At 42.5% G+C, this 26,427-nt stretch overlaps 1 protein-coding gene across 1 annotated transcript; it reads right to left on the bottom strand.

Annotated features, from left to right (window-relative positions):
- Positions 1-3,399: 3,399 nt before the first annotated feature.
- On the bottom strand, positions 3,400-24,620 carry Majin (membrane anchored junction protein). The gene is made up of 11 exons (XM_051193778.1): positions 24,507-24,620; positions 20,348-20,393; positions 15,108-15,183; positions 14,515-14,640; positions 13,486-13,517; positions 12,928-13,019; positions 11,132-11,195; positions 8,154-8,160; positions 5,638-5,694; positions 4,639-4,747; positions 3,400-3,824 (listed from the first exon to the last, which is right to left on the bottom strand). The coding sequence occupies exons 1-11, from the start codon at positions 24,605-24,607 to the stop codon at positions 3,779-3,781; spliced, it is 756 nt and encodes a 251-aa protein (XP_051049735.1). The 5' UTR covers positions 24,608-24,620; the 3' UTR covers positions 3,400-3,778.
- Positions 24,621-26,427: the final 1,807 nt, after the last annotated feature.

Below are 26,427 nucleotides of genomic sequence, written 5' to 3'. Positions count from 1 at the left end.
CTGAAAGGGAGTGGGTGGAAAGGGGTCTTTGAAGACATGCCTCTCTGCCAGCAGGCCAGGCTGCTGGGTCTCAGTCTAGTGAGGTGTGTCTGGGTGGTGCTGTCTATCCTGTCTTTGGCAGGAATGTGCTGCTCTGCCTGGACTACTCTGTGCAGATTTTCCCTGAAATGTCCCACACCCTTTGGGGTACAAAGTTCTTCCCCTTTCCTGTGCCACTTTGGTCTACAAGGCTCTGACCCAACCCTCCTGCCCACCCCAGTTCCACCTGGTCTCCTTCAGCAGCTCACAATCCAGCAGAATCAGATGGCTGTAGATTCCCAGTGCCTCCTGCTGGTCTCCAAACTGGTGCTGGCTCTCCAGGCTTATATTTTTGAGTGTTTTAGAGCCACACCTTCCTAGATATCAGCTTTCAGGCTCCTCCTAGCCTGAAGCCTTAGCACAGTCCCACCTGGGGATCATAACCTGAGGTTTCTTCAGAGGGCAGTCTGCTGACATTTCCCTTTCCCAGAAGGCTTTCTAGGGGTGAGTACTAAAGGGAATGAGGCAAGATCAGGAGTGGCCCAGTGTGACATGTGTGCAGCTGGGTTCTCTTCCCACCCTGTGAGCTTAGGCAGGAATCTTCTTTGAACAGCTATTCTGTCTAAAAACTACTACCCTCCGTTCTGTTGCCTACCTGCCTTTTAGTGATTGCAAACTAAAGGGCTTAAAGGACCTTTTTTTTTTTTTTTTTTTTTTTTTTGTTCTTAAAACACAATTTCCTGCATCCCAGAAGTAACCTTGAACTTGTGATCCTTCTGCCTCTACTTCCTAAGTCCTGGAATAAAAGGCATGTGCTCCCATATCCAGTTTATGTTGTCCTGGGTCAAATCCAGAACAAATCCTGTGCATGCTTGGGAGTCACTCCACCAATGGAGTTATATCCCTAGCCCAAGAACAAGATTGTTTTTTTAAGGGGTGCTCCACCAGTGAAGGCACTAAGCTGTGCTTGGTGGCAGACTAGGATAGGTCCATGTCAGTCTTCCAGTGTCCCGTGAATGCTTTCTCCTCATGTGGCCAGCATCAGAGTGAATTCTGAGCTATAGTCACCTTAGCCCATGGAACAACTGGGCCCAGGCTCCATATAACCAGAGCTAGACCTGATCTCAGCAAATCTGTAGCATCCAGCTGTGGTTCTAGAGGAGAGGCTACCTATTAGATATCACATTCAAATATCCTGCTCTCTATCCATGGTGCTAAATGACACCTGTGACAAGGAAGTGACTTGTTGAAGGCTGTGGATGTAGTTCAGTGTTTGAGCATTTGCCTAGCAGTGAGGTTTTGGGTTCCATCCATTTTTAGCACAAACAAACAAACACAAACAAAAAACACCAAACAAATAAAAAAAAAAAAAAAAAAAAAACCAGGCCAGATGGTGTTGGCACACTTGGGAGGCAGAGGCATGTGGACCTCTGAGTTCAAGGCTAGCCTGCTCTATATGGAGTGAGTTCCAGGAAATGCAGAGCTTTAGAGAAAAACTATTTTGGGGGAAAATCAAAACAAAACAAAAACCCCAAACAAACAACAAAACGAAACAAAAACACAGTAAGAAAGGCCTTAGTGAACTTTAGCTGGAAGTTGAAGGGCCCAAATCAGATGGACTACAGTGGCTATAGGCAGTCCCTCTCAGACCACTACCCCTGACCTGGCTGAGACGAGTAGGGCAGGCTACAGTCAGCCAGAGCTCAAGGGACCTTCAGTTTTCATACCCTACCTCTCACTTTCTAGATGAGAAGAAAGGGCCACGAGGCCCCTTGGTAAGCTGGTCAATATGGACACTCAGGCCTCCCAGCTTTGAAGATGTGCCCTTTAGCAGCAGCTGTCAAATTATGCTTGGGATTGTAGGAATTTGGGAGGAACTGGTGGTGTCCATGTTGCTCACCCTCTCATGCCTGCACCTTGCTTGCCTTTTGGTATAATCCTGCTAAAGTTCCAGGTCCTCCCAGAGTACCATATACCATACTTCTCCCTTTCCCTCAAAAGTAGAGGTAGCCAAGCAAAGGGACTTAGAGGGATCTGAGCATTCTAGCCTTAGGTTTCCCATTAGGAACCCTCTGGCACGTGACAGACTGTTTAAAGACCTGAGGAGGCAAGAGCTCATTGCCTACAAGTATCTATTCTAATATTGGACTTCACTAAAAGTTAAAATGCCGATTTATTTGTTGAGAGCTAAAATGAGTTTTCCAAAATTTCCATCCATTATTCTTTGGTTCTTGGAGGCCACATAAGTCCATGATGCTTCTTTAAATGGCCCTTTGGTTGAAGAAAGAGCTTGGGTGTCTTGGCCTTCTCCAGGGGCCCTAACTTGTGCTGGCTTCTAGTTACCCTGATGAATTAGTTTGTGTTCCTGTTAAGGAACCAAAGGGTAGGAGCATTTTACATTCAAGGCATTATCCCTTGGGACCAAGCAAAGAAAGAAGAATTTCTTTGGGGCAGTGGGACTCGGGCCAGTGAACCTTGTGTGGCCCTATTCCCTGACCCCTGGTAAGAAGCTGTAAGAGTTGAGGTCAAGTGAACTCCCATGTGGTCTACTAAGCAACAACCCATGACCCCGGGAGAAGGTCTGTGAATGCTTCTCTGTATTCTCTCATGCTCTGCTTCACCAAGTTCAATCAATAAGCCATCATGACCAATTATTGGCATTAGAATTCTAAATACTAGAGACAAAAGACTTAAACCTTCGGGCAGTGGAATTCGTACCTTACTCTTTTATTTTTTAATTTTTATTAAAATTACATTTTTTATTTTTTGTGAGTGTGCAAGCCATTCATGGTACATATATGGAGGTTGAACTCAGGTTATTAGGTTTGGCTGCAGGTGCCTTACCCATCAAGACACCTTGCTGGCCCTTAGTGTTGCTTTGTTTTTCTAATTATGTGTATATGGGAGGGGGACTGCTGAAGCCGGAAGAGAGTGCTAGACCCTGATGGAACTGTAGTTGGAGGTTACTGTGGATTTCTTTGTTGTGGATACTGAGAACCAAACTCAGGTCCTCTGCAATAGCACTATGCACTTTTTTGGTTTGTTTGTTTGTTTTTCAAGACAGGGTTTCTCTGTATAACAGCCCTGTCTATCCTGGAACTCACTTTGTAGACTAGACTGGCCTCAAAATCACTGAGATCTGCAAGCCTCTGCCTCCCGAGTGCTGAGATTAAAGGCCTGGCCAGTATTCACTCTTAATTACCATCTCTCCAGCCCCATCCTTAGTATGTGTGGTTTTTACTTTTATTTTTTTAAGATTTATTTATTTATTATATATACAGCATGTATGCCTGCACTTCAGAGGGAATCAGATTTCATTATAGATGGTTGTGAGCCACCATCTGGTTGCTGGGAATTGAACTCAGAGCCTATGGAAAAGCAGTCAAAGCTTTTGTCTCTGAGCCATCTCTCCAGTCCCATCCTTAATGTTTTAAATAGGAAAAAAAAAAAAAAAATCAAAGGCAAACAACAGGATAAACTCATATGAGGATTCAGTCTGGTGCCCTCATCCCCATAACTCAGGAATTACAAGGAAAGGATGGTGTGTAGTGGTGCAGACTGGTAGCCCAAGACAGAATGATGGAGCATTTGAAGCTAGCCTAAGCTATTTAACAATAATGCTTATCTCTAAAACAAAACAAAGAAGGAAGAAGATGAAAGCAAAGGATGTTTGGTATAGCTCAGGAGGAGTCACTGCAAGACAAAGTCTTCTTCCGACCCACCGACCTATGAAGCCACCATGCCGTAGTGCCTGGCAGGCTCACTGACTGCTCTTCCTGAAGAAATACCGAAACGGGAACAGAGTGCTGCAGGAATGAGAGCAGAGGAGGAGTGTGAGATTGATGAAGTCACTTCCCTTCTCCCTGGTTCCCATTAGTGCCTCATTAGCTGGGGCATTTTGCTCTGGGGAACTACAGAATGGATATGCAAGACCAAAACAGCATTTGAGAAGGTTCCCAAATTAGATTACACCTGGAAGGGGGAAATAAAGGAAAAAGAATTTCAGTAGGATGGTTAAGCTCTAGATAGACAAAGATTTGCTCAGTGTTCTCTGCACAAAGGGTTCTGAACACACACCTAGATTCAGAGGTGAGAGTGGAAGGATTCTAGACTCAAATCTGGATGACCCAAGAAAGACAGATGTTTCTATTCAAGCAACACTTGTGAAACAGGGTTGTGTGGGGACCTCGGGGTAGAAAGAACTGTACATAAATTAGCAGAGGGCAAAGCAGCCCAAACTCAAGATAAGCCTGGACTACAAAGTGAGATCCTGTCTCAAAAGGAAGAAACCTGGTGTGATGGTGCACATCTTTAATCTCAGCACTCTGGAGGCAGAGGCAGGAGGATCTCTGTGAGTTTGAGGGCAGCCTGGTTAGGGTTACATAGTAAGACCTTGTCTCAAAACAAAACAAAACAAAACAAAAAAACCCAGTATACAGGTTTTTTGAATTAGGGTCCTTGTACTCAATTTCATTCCCACCATCTACCTTTGATACACTGAGAAATCTCAGTAAAGAATCTACTTCTATTATAGTCTCTCCCCCCCCCCCCGAAGACTCAATGAAGCAACTGGACCTAGAGACTGCTTTTCAGCTTGAAGGCAAAAACATTCTGTCTTACCTTAGAAACCCAAAGAAGCCACTGGTTCCTGGTTCTCTGGGTGGTGACGGGTTGCTATGTTGCAGTGGAGGGACAACCAGCCCTGGAAGACTATGCCCCAACTTAGAATCTGTAAGGAAAACATTCAGGCAGGGAAAAGAGATTGGCCCATAGGCTCCTTGAATCTGAGAGGAGATCACAGGGCAGCCTCACACACCAAGAATTATTTAGAGCCAGGTGAAATGTTTGCTCTGACCTTTCCAATTTCAAATCAGCTCAGTAATATTCTATTTTGTCCTTGGTATATTTTCAAAGTCAGGCTTGAGTTATTTACACAGCTCAAGTCTCAGCCATCCACCAGAGCTGACATGTTTCCACAAGGAACCACATCTTGTCTAGTAATTCACACGGCTACACTCTGTCTCTGCATAACTGCACCCCACGCCAAGCCCTTATGCTGGGTAAAGGATCAGAAAGCAGGAAGGGCATGCCTCATTGGGCATTCATTGGCCTTGCAGAGCACCTGCTCATACCTTCAGTTTATTGGTTTTTTTGAGACAAGTTTTTATGCAGCCCAGGCCAGCCCCTAACTTGCCACTCAGTGAATCACTGGAGTTATAGCATTGCAGATGTGCACCTTGCCAGGGTTTGTGAGGTATTGAGGACTGTCTCCAGGGTTTTTGTGCAAGTGAGGCGACTACTTTACCAACTGAGCTCCAGCTCCAGTCTCTGAACCTTCGATCTTAATACTGAAGCCCCAAGGGAAGTACTTCCTAGAAACATCTCTTCAACTCCACAGAAGAGGGAACCACGTTCCTTCCAACGTCCCTTCGAGACCTCCCACTTTGTTAGGAAATGTTTTGGAGTTACTGGACTACTGAGTTCACTGTCAGAAGCAAGGGGAGACTGGGCATGGTGGCTCATGCTTATAATTTCAGTATACTGGAGGCTCAAGAGTTAGAGGCCAGCAGCTCTCAAAGAACAAAATCTCCCACCAAACAAGAGTCTCCCCAAACCCACCCTGTTCCTGGCCATCGGTGGCATCAGAAGCATCCTGATGTTCTTGCTGGGCTTCTCCTTCCCGGTTCTGTTCAAAAAAAAAAAAAAAAAAAAAAAAAAAAAAAAAGAAAAAAGAGGAGGGTGAGGATAAAATCTTAACTTTATCCTACAGGGCCTGTAATCTGGTTGCTACTGGTTTCTGATGGTCTGGGCAGGTCCGTCCTATAGGTCCTTCTGTTCTTGTTCATTCCAGCTTCCTAACACAGTGCCTCTAAAGCCATATGCTGCAGGAGCACAGAACAAACCACCTGGGTTTGCCTCTTCAACCCTATTGCTAAGCTTGCTGGTGCTAAAACCTAAAGAACAAAATATCCCAGGAGGTGGTGACACACACCTTTAATCTCAGCATTCAGGAGGCAGAGGCAGATGGATCTCTGTGAGTTTGAGGCCAGCCTGGTCTACAGGGCTAGTTCCAGGATAGCTATGGATGTTACACAGAGAAACCCTGACTTGAAAAGAAAAAAAGAACCAAATATCATTTTGGAGACATGTACAGTCCGTACATGTGGTGAGGCTGACCCATGAGTCTGTAGTGCTATGGTTGCAAAAGTGGGTGGCAGTTGTCAAGAAAGGCTTCACAGGGGAAATGACATTTGGATGGAGCTTTGATGGATGAATGGGATTTTGTCATAATTGGGGTGAGGAGCTGGTCAGGGAGAGCAGGGCTTTCCGGGCAGAGACATGATGAAAAGGGCACAGTGCCATTATTGAGTAAATACAACCAGCATAGCTACAGCCAGGCATGGTGGAAACATGACAGCTGAACAACCAGTATAATACAGTGCAATCTTCTATCTCTCCATGTGTCACTGCTTGGTAGAAATTCCCTTGCAAGTTGAAGAGGACATCCTACAACCTGGTCCCAGGCCCACATTTCCAGTAAACATTCTGATGGTCAGAAACACAGGCATGCATTTTCTTCGGAATATCTGCCATCTGGCCTGTCCTTACCCAGCAGAGCCTGACTGCACAGCAGCATGCATGCTATTCAGGCTGTGCTTCTCATGAAGAATTTGCACAGGGTGACTAGGGAGGCAGTTGTTGCAGTAAGTCCTGAGGAAGTCAGCACTGACTCCTATTCTAAGCATACCTTTCAAGTTAGAATGGTAGATCTTTCTGAGATGAGTTTCCACATAAACCCTTCAAATCCAGGTCTGCAGTGGGCAGGCCCAGGCTCATATACCTATACAGGTGAGAGACAGCTACCGGGAGGAAGAAAACCATTCTTATCCCCCTAGACAGAGAGGAAGGATTTAGAAGGCCAGTTCTAATTTCATGAAAGAGTAATTCTTTTTTTAAATGGTTTATTTTTATTTTATGTGCATTGGTGTTTTGTTTACATGTCTGTCTGTGTGAGGTTGTCAGATCCCCTGGAACTGGAGTTAACAGTTGTGAGCTGCCATGTGGGTGCTGCGAATTGAACATGGGTCCATCTGGAAGAGTAGTCAGTGCTCTTAACCACTGAGCCAAGTCTCCAGCTCCGAAAGGGTAATTCTTATAAATTTAAGAAAACTATGGTTTTGGACTTAAATCTTGCTTCAGAGATGACCAAAGAGAATAGTATCTATGAGGGCTGGGTATAAGAGATCAGAGGGTAACAGCTATCTCAGATGTAAGGAGATTCCCCTTACAAAAAAGGCAACTTCCCATGAAGGCAGTATACAGGCACAAGTTGTAAGGGAGGAAAGACACAGCTGTGATTGTTGTGTCACTGGAGAGAGCCAGCGGTGTCACACCTTGAATGCCACTGACTGTTAAGGGCCACTTCTGCTTAGAAATGGAGCAAAAGCGGGGAACACACTGTGAGCAGTCTGGTCCACATCAGGGCCATTTATGTTTTCTCTGGGTCTCTAGGTCTAGGATCTGAAAGAACAAAAAGAAAGGGTCTTGCTTCCCTTATTATTCCCCAAACATCTCTCATGAGACAAGTATTGTATTCTAAGTATTCCGTGCAAAATACTTTTCAGTGTGTTCAGACACGCACAATCCTTCCTGTGCTGTATGCAATCCTATACCTAAACTTCCCACAAAGGGGTGGGGGGGATGCCAGGCACTGAACCATAGGAGCAAATTCAATTTTTCCAGCTCAAGTGGCTTGCACTGAGAGTCACTGTGATTACCTTAATTTAGGAGAAATCCTCTCCCTGGGAACAGAGTCTGTGATGGAGGCTGTCTTTGGGCGTTGAGTCAAAATCAATAAACATGCTTCTTTTGCTCAGCTTTTCTCTAAGCCCAGAATCAGGTTGAAAAGGTAATTATATTGAGTAAGAAGCTGTGGGTACTGTTCTTTCGGGAGATGATGTGTCAAACTAAGAATAGGAAGGTACGGAGGATAGTGCGAGGGAAATGCTCCTTTATAGCAATTATCTTGCTTGTGTAGAGAGCTCTGTTCTCCAGAGCTTCGTGTACCCTCTTGTAATTTCTCATGTCTCTTCTTGCCTCTCCAAAGGCTAGGAGCACAGGAGACAGCTACCTACCCCAAACCTTAGTAGGCTGTGGGGCTGTGACACAAAACTGGGGCCCCATCTTTTAACCCTGTTCTCAGAGGCAGAAGTCTAGATCCCAAGGGCAGTCAAGTAACTGATAAACTCTTAGAATAAGCAGTCAGGTTTTATAGGCATAATTGGGTGTCTTGGCACACAACATGCCAAAAGGTGACAAAATGGTAGACTGGAAAAATGAAATTGCTTTGTTACTTTACTCAAATGTATTTTAGGTAATTCCTGTGATCTTGGTGGATTCAAGGCCTGTTACCATCTAGCTCATGATGATCTGTCCAGTAATATTTTCAGCACTGTAACTAAGTTCGGGGTGCATTGGCCTGAGGCATGAAGACATCACACTCTTTCTCTTGCCCTTGGCTCTCTTCAAGGGCTTCAACTTCCCAGGGAACTCTCTCCTCATGACCTCTTTGTATTCACTAGGTACCCAGAGCTTCCTGCACACAGCACAGCTATCTGTGACTATCTGGTCTGACATTCCCAGAAGTTTTAGAAGCATGCTAACCCAAGTACTTGACACATCATAGACACAAGATGGCATATGGTAGTTCTTTGCTTCTTAACTGATCATGCTATGGGCCTGGGAAAGTAAAGGGTATGACTACTAGAGGGGAAAAAATGTGCAACTTTGGAGACAACTATTGGAAAGGAACCTTAAAATGGAGGAGTAGCTAATATATGAACATCTAAATGAAGAGACAGACCTGTAAATCAATAAAATCAAACCCAATAAAATCATTGGGATCAAACCAAATAAAATCATTGGGACAGGCAAGTAGTGGTACATGCCTTTGCTCCCAGCACCAGGGAGGCAGAGGCAGGTGTATCTCTATAAGTTCTAGGCCAGTCTACAGAGTGAGTTCCATGTTAAAAAAAAAAAATCACTGGATCTGCCTGTCACTGTTCTAAAGGCATTTCTCCCTTTTTATTCCTCTTTTGTCTGTTTTCCAAGACAGAGTTTCTCTGTGTAGCCCTGGCTGTCCTGGAGCTCACTCTGTAGACCAGGCTGGCCTGGAACTCATAGAGATGCACCTGCCTCTGCCTCCTAAGAACTGCACTGCACTGTGCTTGTTTTTTTTTATTGTTGTTTTTACATTTTAATGGATTTATTTTATTTTAAATTATATGTATGTGTGTGAATATATGCATGTGAGAGACAGAGGCCTCTGTGGACAAGAAGGATCCCACTGGAGCTAGAGTCACAGGCAGTTGTGAAATGCTTGACCTCAGAACCTCTAAAGAGCAGTAAATGATCTTAACCACTGGCCCACCTCTCTAGCCCTAATTACTTTATTTGGGGTGGGATAGGAGCAGTCTATGTAGCTCTGACTGGCCTTGAAGTCAGAGTGAGTTGCCCACCTCTGCCTCACCAGTGTTAGGATTAAAGGCATTAGCAATCTTGACCTGATTATGATTTTTATTTATGTAGATGCATGAGTGTGAGATGCATGGGGGTATGCTTGTGTCATAGTGTGAACACAGAAGTCAGAGCACCTTGTGTGATTCAGCTCTTCCTTCCATCATGCGGGTCCTTGGGATAGAAGTCCAGTCATCGGATTTGGCAGAAGGTGCCTTTGCAAAATGAGCTATTTGTTCTGTTTTTTTTTTTTTAATTAAAAATGTATTTACTTATGTGCATATGTATGTATATGTGCAAAGGTGCCAATAGAGAGACCAGAAGAGGGTGCTGGATCTCCTGGAGCCAGAGTTACAGGCAGCTGTGAGTTGTAACATGGATACTGGGAACTGAACTCAGCTCTTCGCAAAAGCAACAAATGCTCCTAAGGCTAAGCCATCTCTCAACCTCTTTATTTCTTTAAAGACCAGGTCTGGCCTGGAACTCACAGGAGGACTGTGAACTCAAGAGAATTCAAGTCCTTCCTCTGACTAAGTGCTGAGAATAAAGGCATGTACCACATGTTCAGCTTCCTCCATTTTTTACAAAATAACTTAAAAAAGTATCCTTTCACAATTCCAATATATACAATAATGTATTTAAATCATCTTTACTTCCCACCCCACTCTCTTACCCTCATCTCCCTCACCCTGTAGCTCTTCTTCCCAGCACATCACCCTCTGCTGCCATGCCTTTCTTTCCTTAGAACCCACAACTTGCTTAGGGCTGCTTGCATGTGAATAGGGGTAGCGTTATTTGCTGGATCATGAGCAGCTTACCAGTGGTTATACTCTTGCATAAAATAATTCTCCTTTCCCCCAGCAGTTCATGAACGTCACGTGTCCTTCCCCAATACATGAAGGGATGGTTACTATCTAGCTCTTGTACTAGTTTTATTCAGATAAGCACTGCTGCTGTGAGTTTATGGATACACTAATTAGTCCAGTTCAGAAGACGTCACTGCACAGCACTCTTCCCACCCTCCAGCTCCTACATTATTTCTTCCCTGTCTTGTTTTTTTCGGACAATGTCTTACTCTATAGACCTGTCTGACATGAGACTTATAGTGTAGTCAGGCTGGCCTCAAACTTGTAGCCACTTCACTGCCTTGGCCAGAGCACTGGAGTTACAGCCATGTGCGACTACTCCTTACCAACTTCTACTGCTGATACATGCCCACCTTATCTGCTAAAACTAGACACATCCAGATTCAGACTCCAGTGCAGACTAAGGCAAAAGTTTCCTACAGTGAGGATTCTGCACTGGATTTCACACCCATGCAAACAGACCTACTTTAAATTACAGAACACAGCAGTTTTGAAGTTGAGAAGACTCAATGTGAAAAGATCCATGGGTGTGTGCATTATAAAACCACATTAGGGATAGACTCTGACAAGCACAAAATAGTTGGATGTCATTCCACAGAGAGTGAATCCCAAGAATGAGTTCAGTCAATTCACTCTGTAGCAAGAACCAAGCTGAACGTGTAATAGGAACTTCAGCCTCTGACTAAACTAAGGAGCCTCAAGAGCCTCAAAACCCCCATCTTGATGCTTACCCTCTTGGTTTCCTTCAGGGGCTTCATATTGCTGAAGGCATCACTGGAAGTCTCTCTCTTGGCTCTGAAGTCAGGGAAGAAAGCCCAGGAAATGTCATTGGCTATGGCAACACTACCACATTCAAGCAAATGTAGCCCAAATGAATATTTCAGCAAGTTGGCTATTTTTATACTACTCCTTGCTGGCAGGAAAAACTGTGTGGCAAAAATTTCTTTGGTTGCTTTAATTCACAATAGAACTCCAATTGGAGACATTTAAGGGCATGTTTAAGAAACAGAAAACGTGACTGACAGAGGTATCAGACTATGAACTGTTCAGTTCTGCATCAAAACCCAGGGGAGTTTGGGGGCCTCATTATCTGTGGAAAAAAACAGTTAAATAAAATAAAACCCGAGTCTTACACCTCAAATATGCTCACATTCCACATGGCTTGTCACTGACATATCCACCCAGGAATCACAGGGTCAGACCCTTTGTAGTTTACCTTCATTGCTTATATGTCTAGGAGTCTTCAGATCCTAGGAGACCCTGGCATGAAAGCACCTCAGGCTGGGGAGCAAATCACATCTTGGATTATTCCAGGTGGCCTCTCTGGGATGCCACCAATGACTAAATTGTCTTATTGACTAATTCTTCCTTTGACAGAGAATCAAAAGGACATAAGTAGCCTCTACACAGCAACTTCAACATGTTGGGATATGCTCGGCATTCCCTCTAACAACTCATGCACACTACATTTTTTTTTTTCAGGCAAGATTTGACTAGTATCCTGGCTGGCCTCTGCCTCCTGAAGGCTGAGTTTACAAATGTGCACCACCACATATACAATTTCTTACACACTTTACATTTTACCTAACTGCTCATGGGATAAAACAGAATTCTATGTTATTTATTCTTATTCTTTCAAAGATATTTTATATGCATGCTTATGTATGTATGGGGGTTGTGGATGCACACATATGTACACCTGTGTGGGGGGCAAAGGATAACCTTCAGTGCTGTTTCACTGTTTTTGTTTGAGACAGGGTCTCTTACTGGCCTGGAGCTTGCCAAGTAAGCTAAATTGGCCAGCCAGTGAGCCCCATAGGACCACCTGCCTGCATCTCTCCAGCACCGCAGTTATAAACTTGTGCCACCATGCCTAGAAACTCCCAAGGGTTCTGGGGATTACATTATGCTTGCAGAGTAAACATTTCACCCACCACACTATCTCTTTAGCCTTCTTCTAGTTTTGGATAATATTCTGAGACTTCCTAAGTTGTGTGCCATCTACAATAAAACAGAATATGTATTTACTGACTATGTTGAGTTCAGATCAACAGATCTGTGTTTAATCTTAGCCCTTGTCTGTATCTTCTTCTTGCTTTTTGTTTGTTTGTTTTGTTTTTTTGAGACAGGGTTTCTCTGTGTAACAGCCCTGGCTGTTTGGAAATTCACTTCATAGACCAGGCTGACCTTGAACTCACAGCAATCCAGCTGTTTCTGCCCCCTGAGTGCTGGGTGTGTAAAGGGGTGTGCCACCACTACCCAGTCTTCTTTTTGATTCCAGGGCCTCACACTTATTAGGTGAGCACTCTACCAAGCTACATTCCAGTTTAGCCTCCATCTTGATGAACAGAACAATCTTACTTTGCTGAGAAACTGTTCAAATTAAACAGAAAACATCAACTTATTTTCTTTCCTCAATTTACCCCTGGGGTGGACAAGGTACTGAAGAATCCTCCAAATCAAGCAACTGCACAAGGGCAAAATCAACAAATAGCAATAGGTGGCAAAGCCCCCCTATACCACTGACCTGTGTGGTTCTGGCCTGCTAGGGGAACTAGGTTCCTCCATGAGTTTTCGTTTCCGCATTGTGGATTCTTCTGCTTTCTTCTCAGCTAGGGCCTACAAGGGAGGAGACCAGACTTCTGTGAACCCATCTTTTCTAGAGTGGCTCAAAGTTTAGGAAGGCCTAGCACAGTGGACTGCCTAATGAAGTCAACTTGTAATACCTCCATTTCACCAGGACATTCTGCCAGAGACATTGCCTCTGAAATCTAGATGAAGGGAGACATATAGTTTCATTTTTATAGATGTGATGGGACCTGAGCAGAAACTGAGGGGTAAAGGCAGAAGAGACAATAGTAGAAATTTTGAGGCAAGAAAGGCAGTTTTCATTTTGTATAGAAAAATCAAACTTGCTGGTCATAGTAGTGTACGACTTTAATCCCAGCACTCAGAGGCAGGTGGACCTCTGTGAGTCTACAAAGTGAGTTCTAGGACAGCCAGAACCGTTATACAGAGAAACCCTATCTAGAAAAACCAAAAGGAAAAAAAAATCAAAAAAGAAAGAAAGAAATAACAAACTTACCAGCTTAAGAGGAATATCATCTGCTGGTTTCCCTACAATGGGAAATTTGAACATCATAATGGATCAAGACTGTTTTACCTAGGTTTCTGAACTTTATTTCTGGGAACTGGATTGAGACAAAACTTCTGCCTGAGCCCATTCCTCTTCCGCTTGGTACCACTTTCCCTATATATTGTCCTACCCTGCTCCAGGACAACTGTGACCTCAAAACTGAAGTAGAGTTGATTCATGCCACACTTAACAGTGTGCTCTTCAAAAGAGGATGCATTTTACTGCATGACAAACTGGGTATCTTCTGTTGTTCTCCATCTAATTCCCTTGAGGCAGTATCTTTCACTCAATATTTCAGCTAGGCTGGCCAGCCAGTGAGCTCCCTGAATTTACCTGTCTCTACCAACCCTGCTATGAAAGGATTGACAGGTACATGTGGCCATGGACAATAGGGATTCAAACTCAGGCCCTTGTACTTGCATAACAAACATTATTACCCACTGAACCGTCTCTCTAGCCTTCTTTCATACTTTTCAAGTCAAACCAGCAGGTACTTCTTGAAGATTAATAATAGTGTTAAGATGTCAGAGAAGACAGGCATGACTTTTAATCCTTGTACTTGGGAGGCAGAAGCAGGTGGATCACTGTGAGTTCAAGGATAGCCTAGTTTATATAGTGAGCTCCAGGACAGTAAGGGCTACATAGTGGAACTCTGTCTCACAAACAAAAAGTGTTTATATAGGTTATCTTTCACTGAGCAATTACTCTCCAGCCAGATTATGTATTCCCACCCACCAATACTTATATATACAACCCCTGAAATCTGTGTCTCTTCACTATTCCACAAAGGGGACACAGGGAGATTAAATAATTTATCACAGTGCCCAAGCCAGAGGGTATTGAGCCAAGGTTGGAGGAAATGCTCCAGAGCTCTGTCCTTCATAGTTAGAACCCAGTTGGATAGACAGCTACATGGTATTCAGCTCTTGCTCCTGCCTATTTCCTTTTCTACCATCCCATTCTCATCATTCTACTTACCTGAAGGCATATTACCAGTAAACCATTTCATTTCCACATACAGAGTAAAAACAAATGGGTAGGGGGTCAAAATTATTTCTCCATGTTTAAATTTCAGGTGGGAAACTCTCTCCCACTTGCTTTTATCTGAGGATGCTGCTAAGGAAATGAGGAAGGAGACCAGCATGCATTCCTGGTAACTACTTGAAGGCTAAGACTTGAGCTTTCCTTTCTCTGACCTAACCTTCAAACTGCCTTTGGTCTCACTGCTTCCATTGGAATCTATGGTGTGACTTGTAGCTCATTAGGAGTTAGGAAAAGCCAGATGTGAATGTTGCATGCCTACAGTCACAACACTCAGGAGACCAAGGCAGGATTACTATGAATTCCATGATACCCTTGACATATACTGAGTAGCAGGCCAGTCATGGCTACCTAGTGGGAGCATCCATGGCTACTAACTCAAAAGCCCAAGTGTCAGGCATGATGTGCTTAAAGTCATTCTCAGATACACAGTGATTTCAAAGCCAGTCTGGGCTCTGTGAGAGACGGCCTTTCTTAAACACCAAACCCCATTTTTCTAGGGAAAAATAAGACCAGGCAAGGAAGGATACAGGGAAATACAATGAAGTGTTCTGTAACAAAGGGTTGCAGGTTGTCCATGTTTGCCAAAACTGCACGGATAGAATCCTGAAAAAGATATTTGAAGTTATTTTAATGCTGTTGAAGTTCAGCTAATCTTGCCATTTACATGGTCCACTCTTTTTAAACACCTATGTTCTGATTGTTGTTGCTTGTTTTTTTTTTTTTTTTTTTTTTTTTTTGAGTCAGGGGCTCATTGTGTAGCCCTGGCTGGCCTGCAACTCACTGTGTAGACAAGGCTGGCCTTAGACTCAGAGACATCAGCCACTATACCCAAATTTATATTAGTTTTCCTAATTAAAACATGTTAAGAGGTTGATTGTGGTATCAAAACAAACAAAACTGTTGGGGCTAGAGAAATGGCTCAGTGGTTCAGAGCACTGCTGCTCTTCCACAGGGCCCAGTTCCAGTTCCCAGAACTTAGGTGGCAGCTCACAACCATCTGTAACTCCAGTTCCAGGGAAGACACTACCTCTTCTGGCCTTCACGGGCACTAAGTAGTCACAGTGCACAGACATACAAGCAGGCAAAACACCCATACATATATAACAAAATAATAAAGTGTGTGTACTTGTGGAGTCGGGGCACACATGCTATAGAGGACAGTTTGGGAGCTCTCTCACTCCACCACGTGGGGCCTGGGAATAAAGTTCAAGTTGTCAGGCTTGGCAGGCAGCACCTTTACCTGCTGAGCCATCTCAATGGCCCTCACATACCTATGTTCTAATGAAACTGAACTATGTGCTGTTTCCTGGTCATATTTTCTGCTTCTCCACTTCAAGTATTTTACTGTTCCTTCTGCCTGAAATGCATTCTTTTATCAGCACCTGTCCAAAGGTACAGTTCAGAAGAGAGCCCTATAGAGAGCTGTCCCTGCAGTGGTAATGATTTGTTATCTCAAACTTTGCAACAGTTAGTGCAAGGCCTTGCACTGTATTCCACACATATGGTCCATTTTCCTTACTAAGTGAGTGTAAGGAAAGTGCTGGAAGTACTCCATCCTTCTGCTTTATTGGAGAATCTCTTCAGATCACAGTGGATGGTGCAGAGCATAACAGGTCTTTAACAATAAATATGAGTAAAGAATAATACAACAGTTATTGATATATATTTTTTTTGATATGATTTTGTTTTTGCTCAAGTCAAAGTCTTGCTTCAAACTTTTTAAAATTTTATTTTTATTTTATGTTTATTGGTGTTTTACCTGTATGTATGTCCATGTAAGTGTGTCAGAAGTCCTGGAACCAGAATTACAGACATGTGTGGGCTTCCATGTGGTTGCTGGGAATTGAACCTGGGTCCTCTGGAAGAACAGCCAGTGCTCTTAACTGCTAAGCCATCTCTCAAGACCTTGCTTTAAACTATTAATTGATTACTTCATCATTAATCTATTCTCTTTAGTCTAAATATTGTAACATTATAAAAAGATTGCTTGGATCACAGGTTGACTCAGTAGAGAAAAGCCCTTGTCACCAGGTCTGAGGACCTGAGTTTAATCCCTGATACCCACATGGTAGGAGAGAACCAACACCTGCAAGTTGTCCTCTGACACATGTGCATTGTGCTGCATACACATACATACACAAAATAAATGTTTTTTTTTTAAAGACATTTTCTATGGTGAGGGGTGGTGACACTCACCCTTAATCCTAGTACATGGAAGGCAGAGGTAGACAGATCTCTGAGTTTGAGGCCATCAAAATAGCAAAGCAGCCATACTAGTTAGCTATAGAAGCCAGACACTGGTGGTACACAACTTTAATCCCAGGACTCAGGATTAATAGGTAGATGGATCTCTGTTAGTTCAAGGCCACACTGACTACACGAAATTGATCCAATCTTAAAAGAAACAGCTCACACAAAGGTGATCTCAGCACCTGGGATCACATAGCTTTAATCCCAGCACTAGGGAAGTGGAGACAGGAGTGAGATGGCTGGGCAAAGAAAGGAATATAAGGAGGAGGAGGAGACAGGATCTGAGAGCCTTTTGCCTCTGAGGGTTTGTGGAGACAAGATTGCCATTTCAGCTGGGTAGAGGTAAGATCTACTGGCTTGGCTGCTTTGCTTCTCTGATCTCCAGTGGCTTTAATAAATCATAAACAATATATCACCACAGGCTGACCTCAAACTCACAGAGATCTACCTGTTTCTACCTCCAGAGTGCTAGGATTAAAGGCACATGCCACTACCACCCAGCAACCATTCTTTTTCTATGGAAAAAATTCTGATTTTAAGTTCCAACTTTTATAATTTTACTTTTTGGTGGAGGGTAGTCAAGATAGGGTTTTGTGTGTGTGTGTGTGTGTGTGTGTGTGTGTGTGTGTGTGTGTGTGTGTGTATCCCTGGCTGTCCTGTAACTCGATTTGTAGACCAGGCTGGCCTCAAACTCAGAGATCAGCCTGCCTCTGCCTCTTGAGTGCTGGGATTAAAGGCATATACCACCATTACCAGGTATAATTTTACTTTTGTAAGCATTATTTTCCTCAAGTTTGACCCTCAAGAAATAAACTGTCATTTAGTGTTGTATCTGCTATGCTAGGTGGTGTATGGCTTATAATAGTAGCTAATATCTATTATGATGGCAAAATTCTTTGGCATATACATGTGTTCTGTGGGTATGTGTAAGCATATAAAGGCCCAGAGATTGACACTGGGTGTCTTCCTCCATCTCTCCACCTTAGTTTTAGACACAGGTTATTCACTGCACCTGGAGCCCATTGATTTGACCAGGTTAGCCAGCCTATGAGCTCTAGGGATCCAATGTCTCTGCCTCCCTGGTCCTGGGGTCACAGAGTACTGACCTCAGCTTTTATGGGTGCTGAGGATCTGAACTCAGGTCCTCATGCTTTTGTGGTAGGCACTTTTCCATCCTCTAGAGCTGACATTTTGAATTATTAGGCTACACAAATCCTCAGTATTTCCTAAAGCAATAAAAGAGAATGATAACATTTGTCTCTGAAACTAGTAAGAAATGAAAGAGAACGTAGGGCTTGAGATGGCTATGACAAAGAGCATGGGCTGTTCTTCTAGAGGACCCTGGTTTATTTCCAGCACTCACATGGCTGCTCACAACCTGCAACTCTAGACACAAAGAACCCAGCACCATCTTTTTTGCCTCTGCAAGCACTGGGCTCATGGGTGTTACACATACATGCAAACAAGCAAAACAGCCTCATAAATAAATAAATATTTGTAAAAGTGAAAGAAAAACATATAAAAATATTTTGCTGCTAGACATGGTGGCACGTAATCACAGCATTTGGGAGGCTAAGGCAGGAGAAGGATTTTGAATTCAGGGCCCACCTAGGCTTCAGAGTGAGATCTTGTCTTAAAAATTCTTTTTAAAAAATACTTTACATCCTCTATCAATGGAACTATGTCCTAGACCCTCAAGTAACTTCATTTGCACTAATTCCTATGTAGTATGACAAAAGGCTGGGTTCACTATAAAACTGTTAGGTAGTATTATTGAAATGTCCTGTTGCATGTATTATTCTATAACAGAATTTAAATGTAACCCACCAAATTCAAATAAATCTTATTTAACTATTAAAAAAGACTTTGCATCAGCCAGGTGGTAGTGAAGTAGTGATGTACATCTTTAATCCCAGCACTGGGAGACTGAAACAGGCAGATCTCTGTGAGTTTGAGGCCAGCCTGGTCCACAGAGCCAGTTCCAGGCTAGCTAGGACTGTTAAACACAGGGAAACCCTGTCCTGAAAACAAAACAACAACAAACTTTGCTGCTGGGCATTATGGTGCAAGCCTTTAATTCCAGTACTTGGAAAGCTGAAACAGGAAAATTGCCATTAGTTTCAGGTTATGTCTAACAAGGGCTACTACCAAATAAGATCTTGTCCCCCAAACCAAGAAAAGGGGCTAGAGAGATGGTTCAGCAGTTCAGAGCTCTGACTGCTCTTCCAGAGGAACAGGGTTCAATTCCCAGCACTGATATGATGGTCTCACAAGCATCTGTAACTCTAGTCCCAAGAAATCTAATGTCCTTTTTTGGACACGTGTGTACACGTGGTACACAGATTTACATGCAAGCAAAGTACCCATATACACAAAATAAAAAAAACTAAAATAAAAAAGAGCTGGGGATACAACTTAGGTGGTAGTCTTTACTAAGTATGCATGAGAAATCCTAGGTTCAATCTCTAGCACTGTACAAACCAGGTGTGGTGATATACACCTATAATCCTAGGCAGGAGGATCAGGAGTTCAAGAACATCCTTAGATATATAGGCTAGCCTGGGATATATGAGACCTTGTTGCAAAAAAAAAAAAAAAAGGAACACACATGCACTCACAAATGTGTGCAAAGGACCAACAGTGGAGGCTCATGCTTACAGTCCCAGTACTTGGGAGGCAGAAACAAAAGAATCTCTGGAAGTTCAAAGCTAGCTTGTTCTATACAAGTTCCAGGCCAGGCAGTAATGTATAGTGAAATCCTGTGTCTAAAAATAAAGGGAAGCCAAAACAAATAAAAAAAGCAGCTTTTGAACTTTAATATGCACATAAATGTATGCAAATGTTTTCTAGCCTGGATGTGTGGCAGGCATTGGACACATCTGTTTGAAATCCATACCATAATCTTGGAAACAAGTTAACCTCATTTGACAGGTGAAGGGACAGACTGGGATACAGGACCAGGAGCCCAGAACTACAACTGCTGGCCCAATGCTTTCACCAGTTACAAAGCTGTATCCCTGCTCAGTCTTCTTTCTGGAAATCTCTAACAAGCAGAGCTGTGTGGAAAAGGAATGAACTTGAACTTGGAACAAAGCAATGGCAAATGTTTCCAATTAAAATGAAGACACAGCCACTTGTCAATGTATTTACTGCCCAGTTTCCTGAACGTCAAACACCAGGCGGTGGTTAGGATCGTGGCATTCCCAGAGCCCTGGAAGGCAGCAGTCCTCCAGAAGCTTCTCTGTGCCAACTGCTACAACAGAGCTGCCCTGTCTGGGAACCCTCATGGAAACAAACAGCAACCAGTCTCAAAGGCGCTCATACTTCATTGAGAATTGAAAAAGGATATGGGCTTTAACATTCCCTGGAAAAATTGGCTTCTTTGCATGGAGACACAAATTTCCAGGTAGAGTTTATGATTCGGTTTGTGGGAAATAATAGAAGTTTGGGTGTGAATTCCTTCTTGGTTTAAGGGATAAATAATTTCTTCAGAAATTGTCTGATTTTTTTTTCCTACCTCCAGCTCCTGGATGATGACTTCCTTGTTCTCTATTTCTTCTCCTCTAGAAAGTAAGCAGATAGGTATCATAAGACAGCAAGCCCTGTCCAACATCTGCTCTGTGACACTAAAAGAAACCAGATACATTACAGTCTGGCTGACCTGCTCACCTTACATGCTGTGGTTTGAGCATTAATTGCCTACTCCAGTCTTCTCTGTTAAACATCCAAGATGTAATGGTTAATAGTTTTTTAGAGCATATTTTTAAAAGTCTATTAGGTTGGAGGGGTTCAGAGCATCGAACCTAGGGCTTTGTATAACTAGTGCAAAGACTCTACTTCCAAGCCACACGTTAAGCTCACCATTTAAAGTTATTTGAATTGCTAAGTATGGTGGCACATACCTGTAATCCTAGTACCTGAGGGGTAGAAGCAGATGGATCAGGAGTTCAAGACTAGACTCAGCTACATATTGAATATATCTGGCATAGGCTGCAAGAAACCCTGTCTCAAAAAAATTGTTTTAACTGAAACAAAATATTATGAGACTTCAGGAGATTTCTTTCTTCTTTCCTAAGACAGAGTCCTACTGTATGCATAGCTCTGGTTATCCACAAACTCACTCTGAGTACCAGATTGGCCTTAAACTCAGAGATCTGCTTGCTTTCTGCCTCCCAAGTGCTGGGAATTTTAAAAATTAATTTATTTAAAATTTTATTCTATGTGCATTGGTGTGAAGGTGTCAGATCCCCTGGAACTGGAGTTACAGACAGTTGTGAGCTGCTATGTGGGTATTGGAATTAAACCCAAATTAAACCTAAGTCCTCTGGAAAAACAGCTAAGCCCATCGCTTTAGCCCCCAAATGCTTGGATTTAAGAAGTATAACACCACACTGGACTTCATCATTTTATCCCCCCCACCACCAAAACAGGGTTTCTCGGTTTCTGAGACAGTGTAGACAGCATAGCTTTGGAGCCTGTCCTGGAACTTACTTTATAGACCAGACTGGCCTCAAACTTACAAAGATTTAATTTTTTTTAAAGTTACATTTTTTTCCTATTTTTTATTTTATGTGTATGGGTATTTCATCTGCAAGCATATCTATGTACCACATGTGTGAAATACCCACATATGGGAAGAGGGCATTGGATCTCCTTAGGTTTGAGTTACAACTGTAATTGCTTGTGGGTGATAGTAATTGAACCCTGGTCCTGTGTAAGAGCAGCCAATGCTCTCAACCACTGAGCCATCTGTGTAGTCTCCCATCACTTTTAAAGTAAGTGTGATGGCTGTTCCTGGTTGCCAGCTTGACTACATCTGGAATTAATCAAAACCTAAGTGGGTGGGTACATCTGTGAGGCATTTCTTAATTATATCATTTGAGGTGAGAAGATCCACTTTTTTGGTTTTTTTGGTTTTTTGTTTCTCTGTGGCTTTGGAGCTTGTCCTGGAACTAGCTCTTGTAGACCAGGCTGGTCTAGAAATCACAGAGATCCACCTGCCTCTGCCTCCTCAGTGCTGGGACTAAAGGTGTGTACCACCAATACCTGGCTTCAAGAAGATCCACTTTTAATCCACATCTTTTGAATGGGCAGGTACACTTTAATCTGGGCCACACCTTTGCCGGCAGCCTATATAAAGGACATGGAAGAAGGAAGCTTGCTGTCTTTGCCTGCTTGTTCTCATTGTTGCTGTCAAGTCCATTCCTTCACTGGCTTTAGAACCTACTTCTTCAAGATTCAGGTATACACTAAAGACCAGCTGAGACATCCAGGATCGTGGGATGAACAACTACTGAGTTCTTTGACCTTCTTCTATTAGTAGACAGCCTGTAAGCCATCCTAATAAATCCCCTTCCTCCATATATATATGAATGTGTATATATGTATGTATATATATATTGTATACAGTTTCTGTCCCCTTAGAGAACACTGACAGCAAAACAAGAAGCACTGAGGAAAACTATTTGTGTGACACTTGACATTGCACACTGAATGAGCTGTTCTTTTCATGCAATAATAGCTTATTTAAATAATTAGCTAATAAACAAATTTTTATTCAGCTGTGAGGGTAACAGACATTTTCTCAAAAATGAATAAAGTGAACATGTCAAATCAAGGAAAAGAACTGCCATTATTTGTTACCAATAATAAATTTTGGGCTTTTGAGAGAGAATTTTGAAAAAATTATCTTCTTATCCTCCCAAAGATAGTTTTTCTGCATAACAGCCCTAGCTGTCCTGGAACTCACTGTGTAGACCAGGTTGGCCTCAAACTCGCAGAGATCCACCTGCCTCTGCCTCCCAAGTGCGGTATTAAAGGCATTTGCTACCACTGCCCAGACTAATAAATCTTAAAAAAAAAAAATACAAAAATATAAAAACCTGAGCATGGTGGTGTATACTTTTTTTTTTTTTTTTGAGACAGGCTATCCTGAAACTTACTCTGTAGGCCAGGCTACATCTCCCGAGTGCTGGGGTCAAAGGCATGCACCACTGCTGCCTGGTGGTAGTGTATACTTTTGATTCCAGCATCCAGGGGCTAAAAGGAGAGGACCATAAGTTTGGGCCAGGGCTACACAGCAAGACCCATCTCAAAACAGAACCATAAGCAAAACAACAAAAAAGTAAGGTTTGAAAATATGAATCTAACTTGGTTATTTTTACAATTGTTTTGGCTCTTTAAAGTCCCTTGAAATTTGATATGAATTTTAGGGTAGCTTCTCCATTTCTGAATGAAACGTCACTTGCATTTTGACTGAAATGACTCTAAATTTGTAGGTCATTTGGTGTTTTAAGCTGTGAACACAAGATTCTTATTAAGTCTTTTATTTTTGGGTGCCAGAAACTAAGCCCAGTGTTGCATGTAAGGTAAGTATTCTTAACCGGAGCTACAACTTCAGCCAAATGAGATTTTAATTTCTTTCAGCAATAATTTATACTTCTCAATGTATACGTTATTGTGAGGTTCTTTGATGTTTTTGACATTATTTTTTATGGGGAATTGATTTTCTTTTTAAACCTTTTTCTTTTTCTTTAACAATTTTTTGTATGTACACATACATATGTGTTCTTTAGGGTTTCTATGAATAAGATCATATCATCTTCAAATCAAGATACTTTTGATTCTTGCCAACTTGTATACTTTGTTTTTCTTGTCCAAGTGCTTTGGCTAAAATTCCAGTGTGAAGTTGAATACAAGTGGAAAAGTGGATGTTCTGAGGGTTTTTTTTTCTTTTTTACTTTAAAAAATATTTTCTTAATGAATAATAATAGTTTTTGTTATTTTATTTATTTTTGAGACAGGGTTTCACTATGTAGCCTTGGTTAGCAAGGAACTGATTCCACAGACCAGGCTGGCCTTGAACTTATAGAGATCCATCAGCCTCTGAAAGATTTATTTTTAATTATGTGCATATATATGTGTGTCTGTGTGGGTGTATAGAAGTGTGTGGGTGCTCTCAGAAACAAGAGATGTCATATCCCCAGGAGCTATAGTCACAGGCACTTGTAAGACACCTGACTTGTGTTCTGGGAATTTTTTTATTTTGCTTTGTTTTTTAAGACAGAGTTTCTCTGTATAGTCCTGGATGTCCTGGAACTTGCTCTGTAGACCAGGCTGGCCTTGAACTCAGAGGTCTGCCTGTCTCTGCCTCCTGAGTTCTGGGATTAAAGGTGTGCACAAATACTGCCCAGCTGTGTTCTGGAAAATCTTATTTGGGTCCTTTGGGAGAGTAATACATACTCATCTCTCCAGGCCCTATTTTTATTTTATGTGTATGAGCGTTTTGCTTGTATGTGTGTCTGTGAACCACATGCATGTATGTGGTTTGAACCACATGCATGTATGTGGTTTCTGCGGAGGCTAGGCTAGAAGGCCATCAGATCCCTTGGAACTAAAGTTACAGAAGTCCCCACATAGGTTCAGGAAACAACCAGAATCTGGAAGTCAATGTTCTTAACTGACAAGTAATTTCTCCAGACCTATTTATAATTTATTTTTTGTTTGTTTATTGTTGTTTTGAGACAAGACATATTGTTCCTACTTTAGGCATTTTTATCAATAACAAGCATAATGAATACTAAGCAGCTGAGAAAGCCTGACCAGGCAGAGATGATGAGCTGGAGGAATGAACTTGCCTGTGCTAACATGAGCTATTATCCTGCTTTTCAAGTTACCTGATACTGTCGCCGTATCTGATTTTGAACTTATAAACACTGGGTCCTGCATGAAGGAACCTTGTCTCTGGAAATGGGTAGGTGAATGGTTTTAAACTCATTGTTTCTTGATGGTAGCCTAAAAAAAGTAGAAATATTAATCAGTAAAAAGCTAAAGATAACTCTTTAAATATAGGAAAGGAACCCTGTCAGTCTGCAGAATCTCTTGAAGAGTAAATGTTCAACACAGTACCAGTGCCATGAACCAGGCTCATTTGGCACTGTGACTTTTTATACAGACCCTTCTATCTATACAGTGAAGATACATGGTGTGTTGGACCTACATCTAGATAAAAGCAAAAAGACAACATCCAAGTTTGAGTTTATGGCTGTGCTGGTTAGGTGCGTTTTTATTTGTTTGCTTTGTTAAGTTGACATAACCAAGAATCATGTGGAAATGGGACCCTCAACTGAGGAAATGCTAACATCAGATTGGCCTGTGGGGAAGTCTGTGGGGCACTGTCTTGGTTAGTAGTGACCGATATGGGAGGACCCAGCCCACTGTGGGAAGTGCCACGTCTCCACAGGTGGTCCTGGGTTGTATGAGGAAAGTAGGCTGAGCAAGCCAGGTGGAACAATACAGTAGATCAGCCTCAATGGTCTCTGCCTCAATTTCTGCTTTGGCTTCCCCTGATGATGGACTGTAACCTCTAAGCCAGATAGACCCCCTTTTCTCCAATTTGCTTTTGGTCATGGAGACTTATTGAACTAATAGAAAACAAACCAAGACAGCTCACATTTGGCATGAGCTCAGGGATAAAAATCAAGGACACTATGATTCTCTAAATTACTAGGGCTTTTCTGTGCCTCACTTCACTTTAGAGGTAATAAACACTGCAGTTCCTTGGCCTTTGCATGCAGAACTTTAAATAATAATTAGGTCCACAGTTTCTAAAGATCAAAGTTTCCTATATACAACATTGATTATAGAAGCAACTGATAAACAGAATAGGCACAAAAGAGAATCTTTGTTTGAATCTCAGCCCTAATGTCCCTACTTGGTTTCTGAATGCCAGTCTCTCCTCTCTTCTCTCCACCTTTCCTTTGGTGGAACCCACAGAGATCTGTTTGCCTCTGCCTCCCTAGTGCTGGGATTAAAGTTGTCCACCACCGGCCTCCAAGTTATTTGTAACCCAGGTTGGCCTGGAACAATGTAACCTAGGCTGCCTTCAAATTTATGTCAATCCTCCACCCTCAAGCTTGAGCCTTAGTTTTCTTATTACATAGTAACAACAGTTGTTTTGCTTTCTGAACAGTGTCCTATGTAGTTCAGGCTGGCCTTGAACACCCTATGTACTGGAGGATGACCTTGAACTGATCCTCAATCCAGTAACTCCCAAGGGCTGGGAAAATAGGATTTTTGTTGTTTTGTTTTGTTTTGAAGATGGGTCTTGGTATGTTACCTAGTCTGGCCCTGTCTTAATTAGGGTTTCCACTGCTGCAACAAAATACCATGACCAAAAAGTAAGTTGGGGAGGAAAGGGTTTATTAGGCTTATATATAACTTCAGCATTGCTGTTCATCACTGATGAAAGTCAGGACAGGAACTCAAATAGGCAGTAGTTGATGCAAAGACCACAAAGGAGAGCCGCTTAGTGCCTTGCTTCCCATGGCTTGCTCAGCCTACCTTCTTATGTAACCCAGGACCAGCAGTCCAGGGATGGCACCACCTTTGATCTCTAAATGAGAAAACATCTTACAACTGGATCTTATTGAGACATTTCCTCAGCTGAGGCTCCTTTCTCTCTGATGATTCTATAGTGCATGTCAAATTGACACACAAAACCAGTCAGTATAGGACCAGAGCTACTGAGCTCTACCAATCTTCCTACCTCAGCCTTCTCAAACTTGGGACAACAGGGTATGTCACAGTGACCAGATA

The sequence above is a fragment of the Phodopus roborovskii genome, unplaced genomic scaffold (assembly GCF_943737965.1).
Source record: "Phodopus roborovskii unplaced genomic scaffold, PHOROB, whole genome shotgun sequence".
NCBI lineage: Eukaryota > Metazoa > Chordata > Mammalia > Rodentia > Cricetidae > Phodopus > Phodopus roborovskii.
Note: the sequence above shows the minus strand (reverse complement) of the source record. Positions and strands in the feature narration are given on the sequence as shown.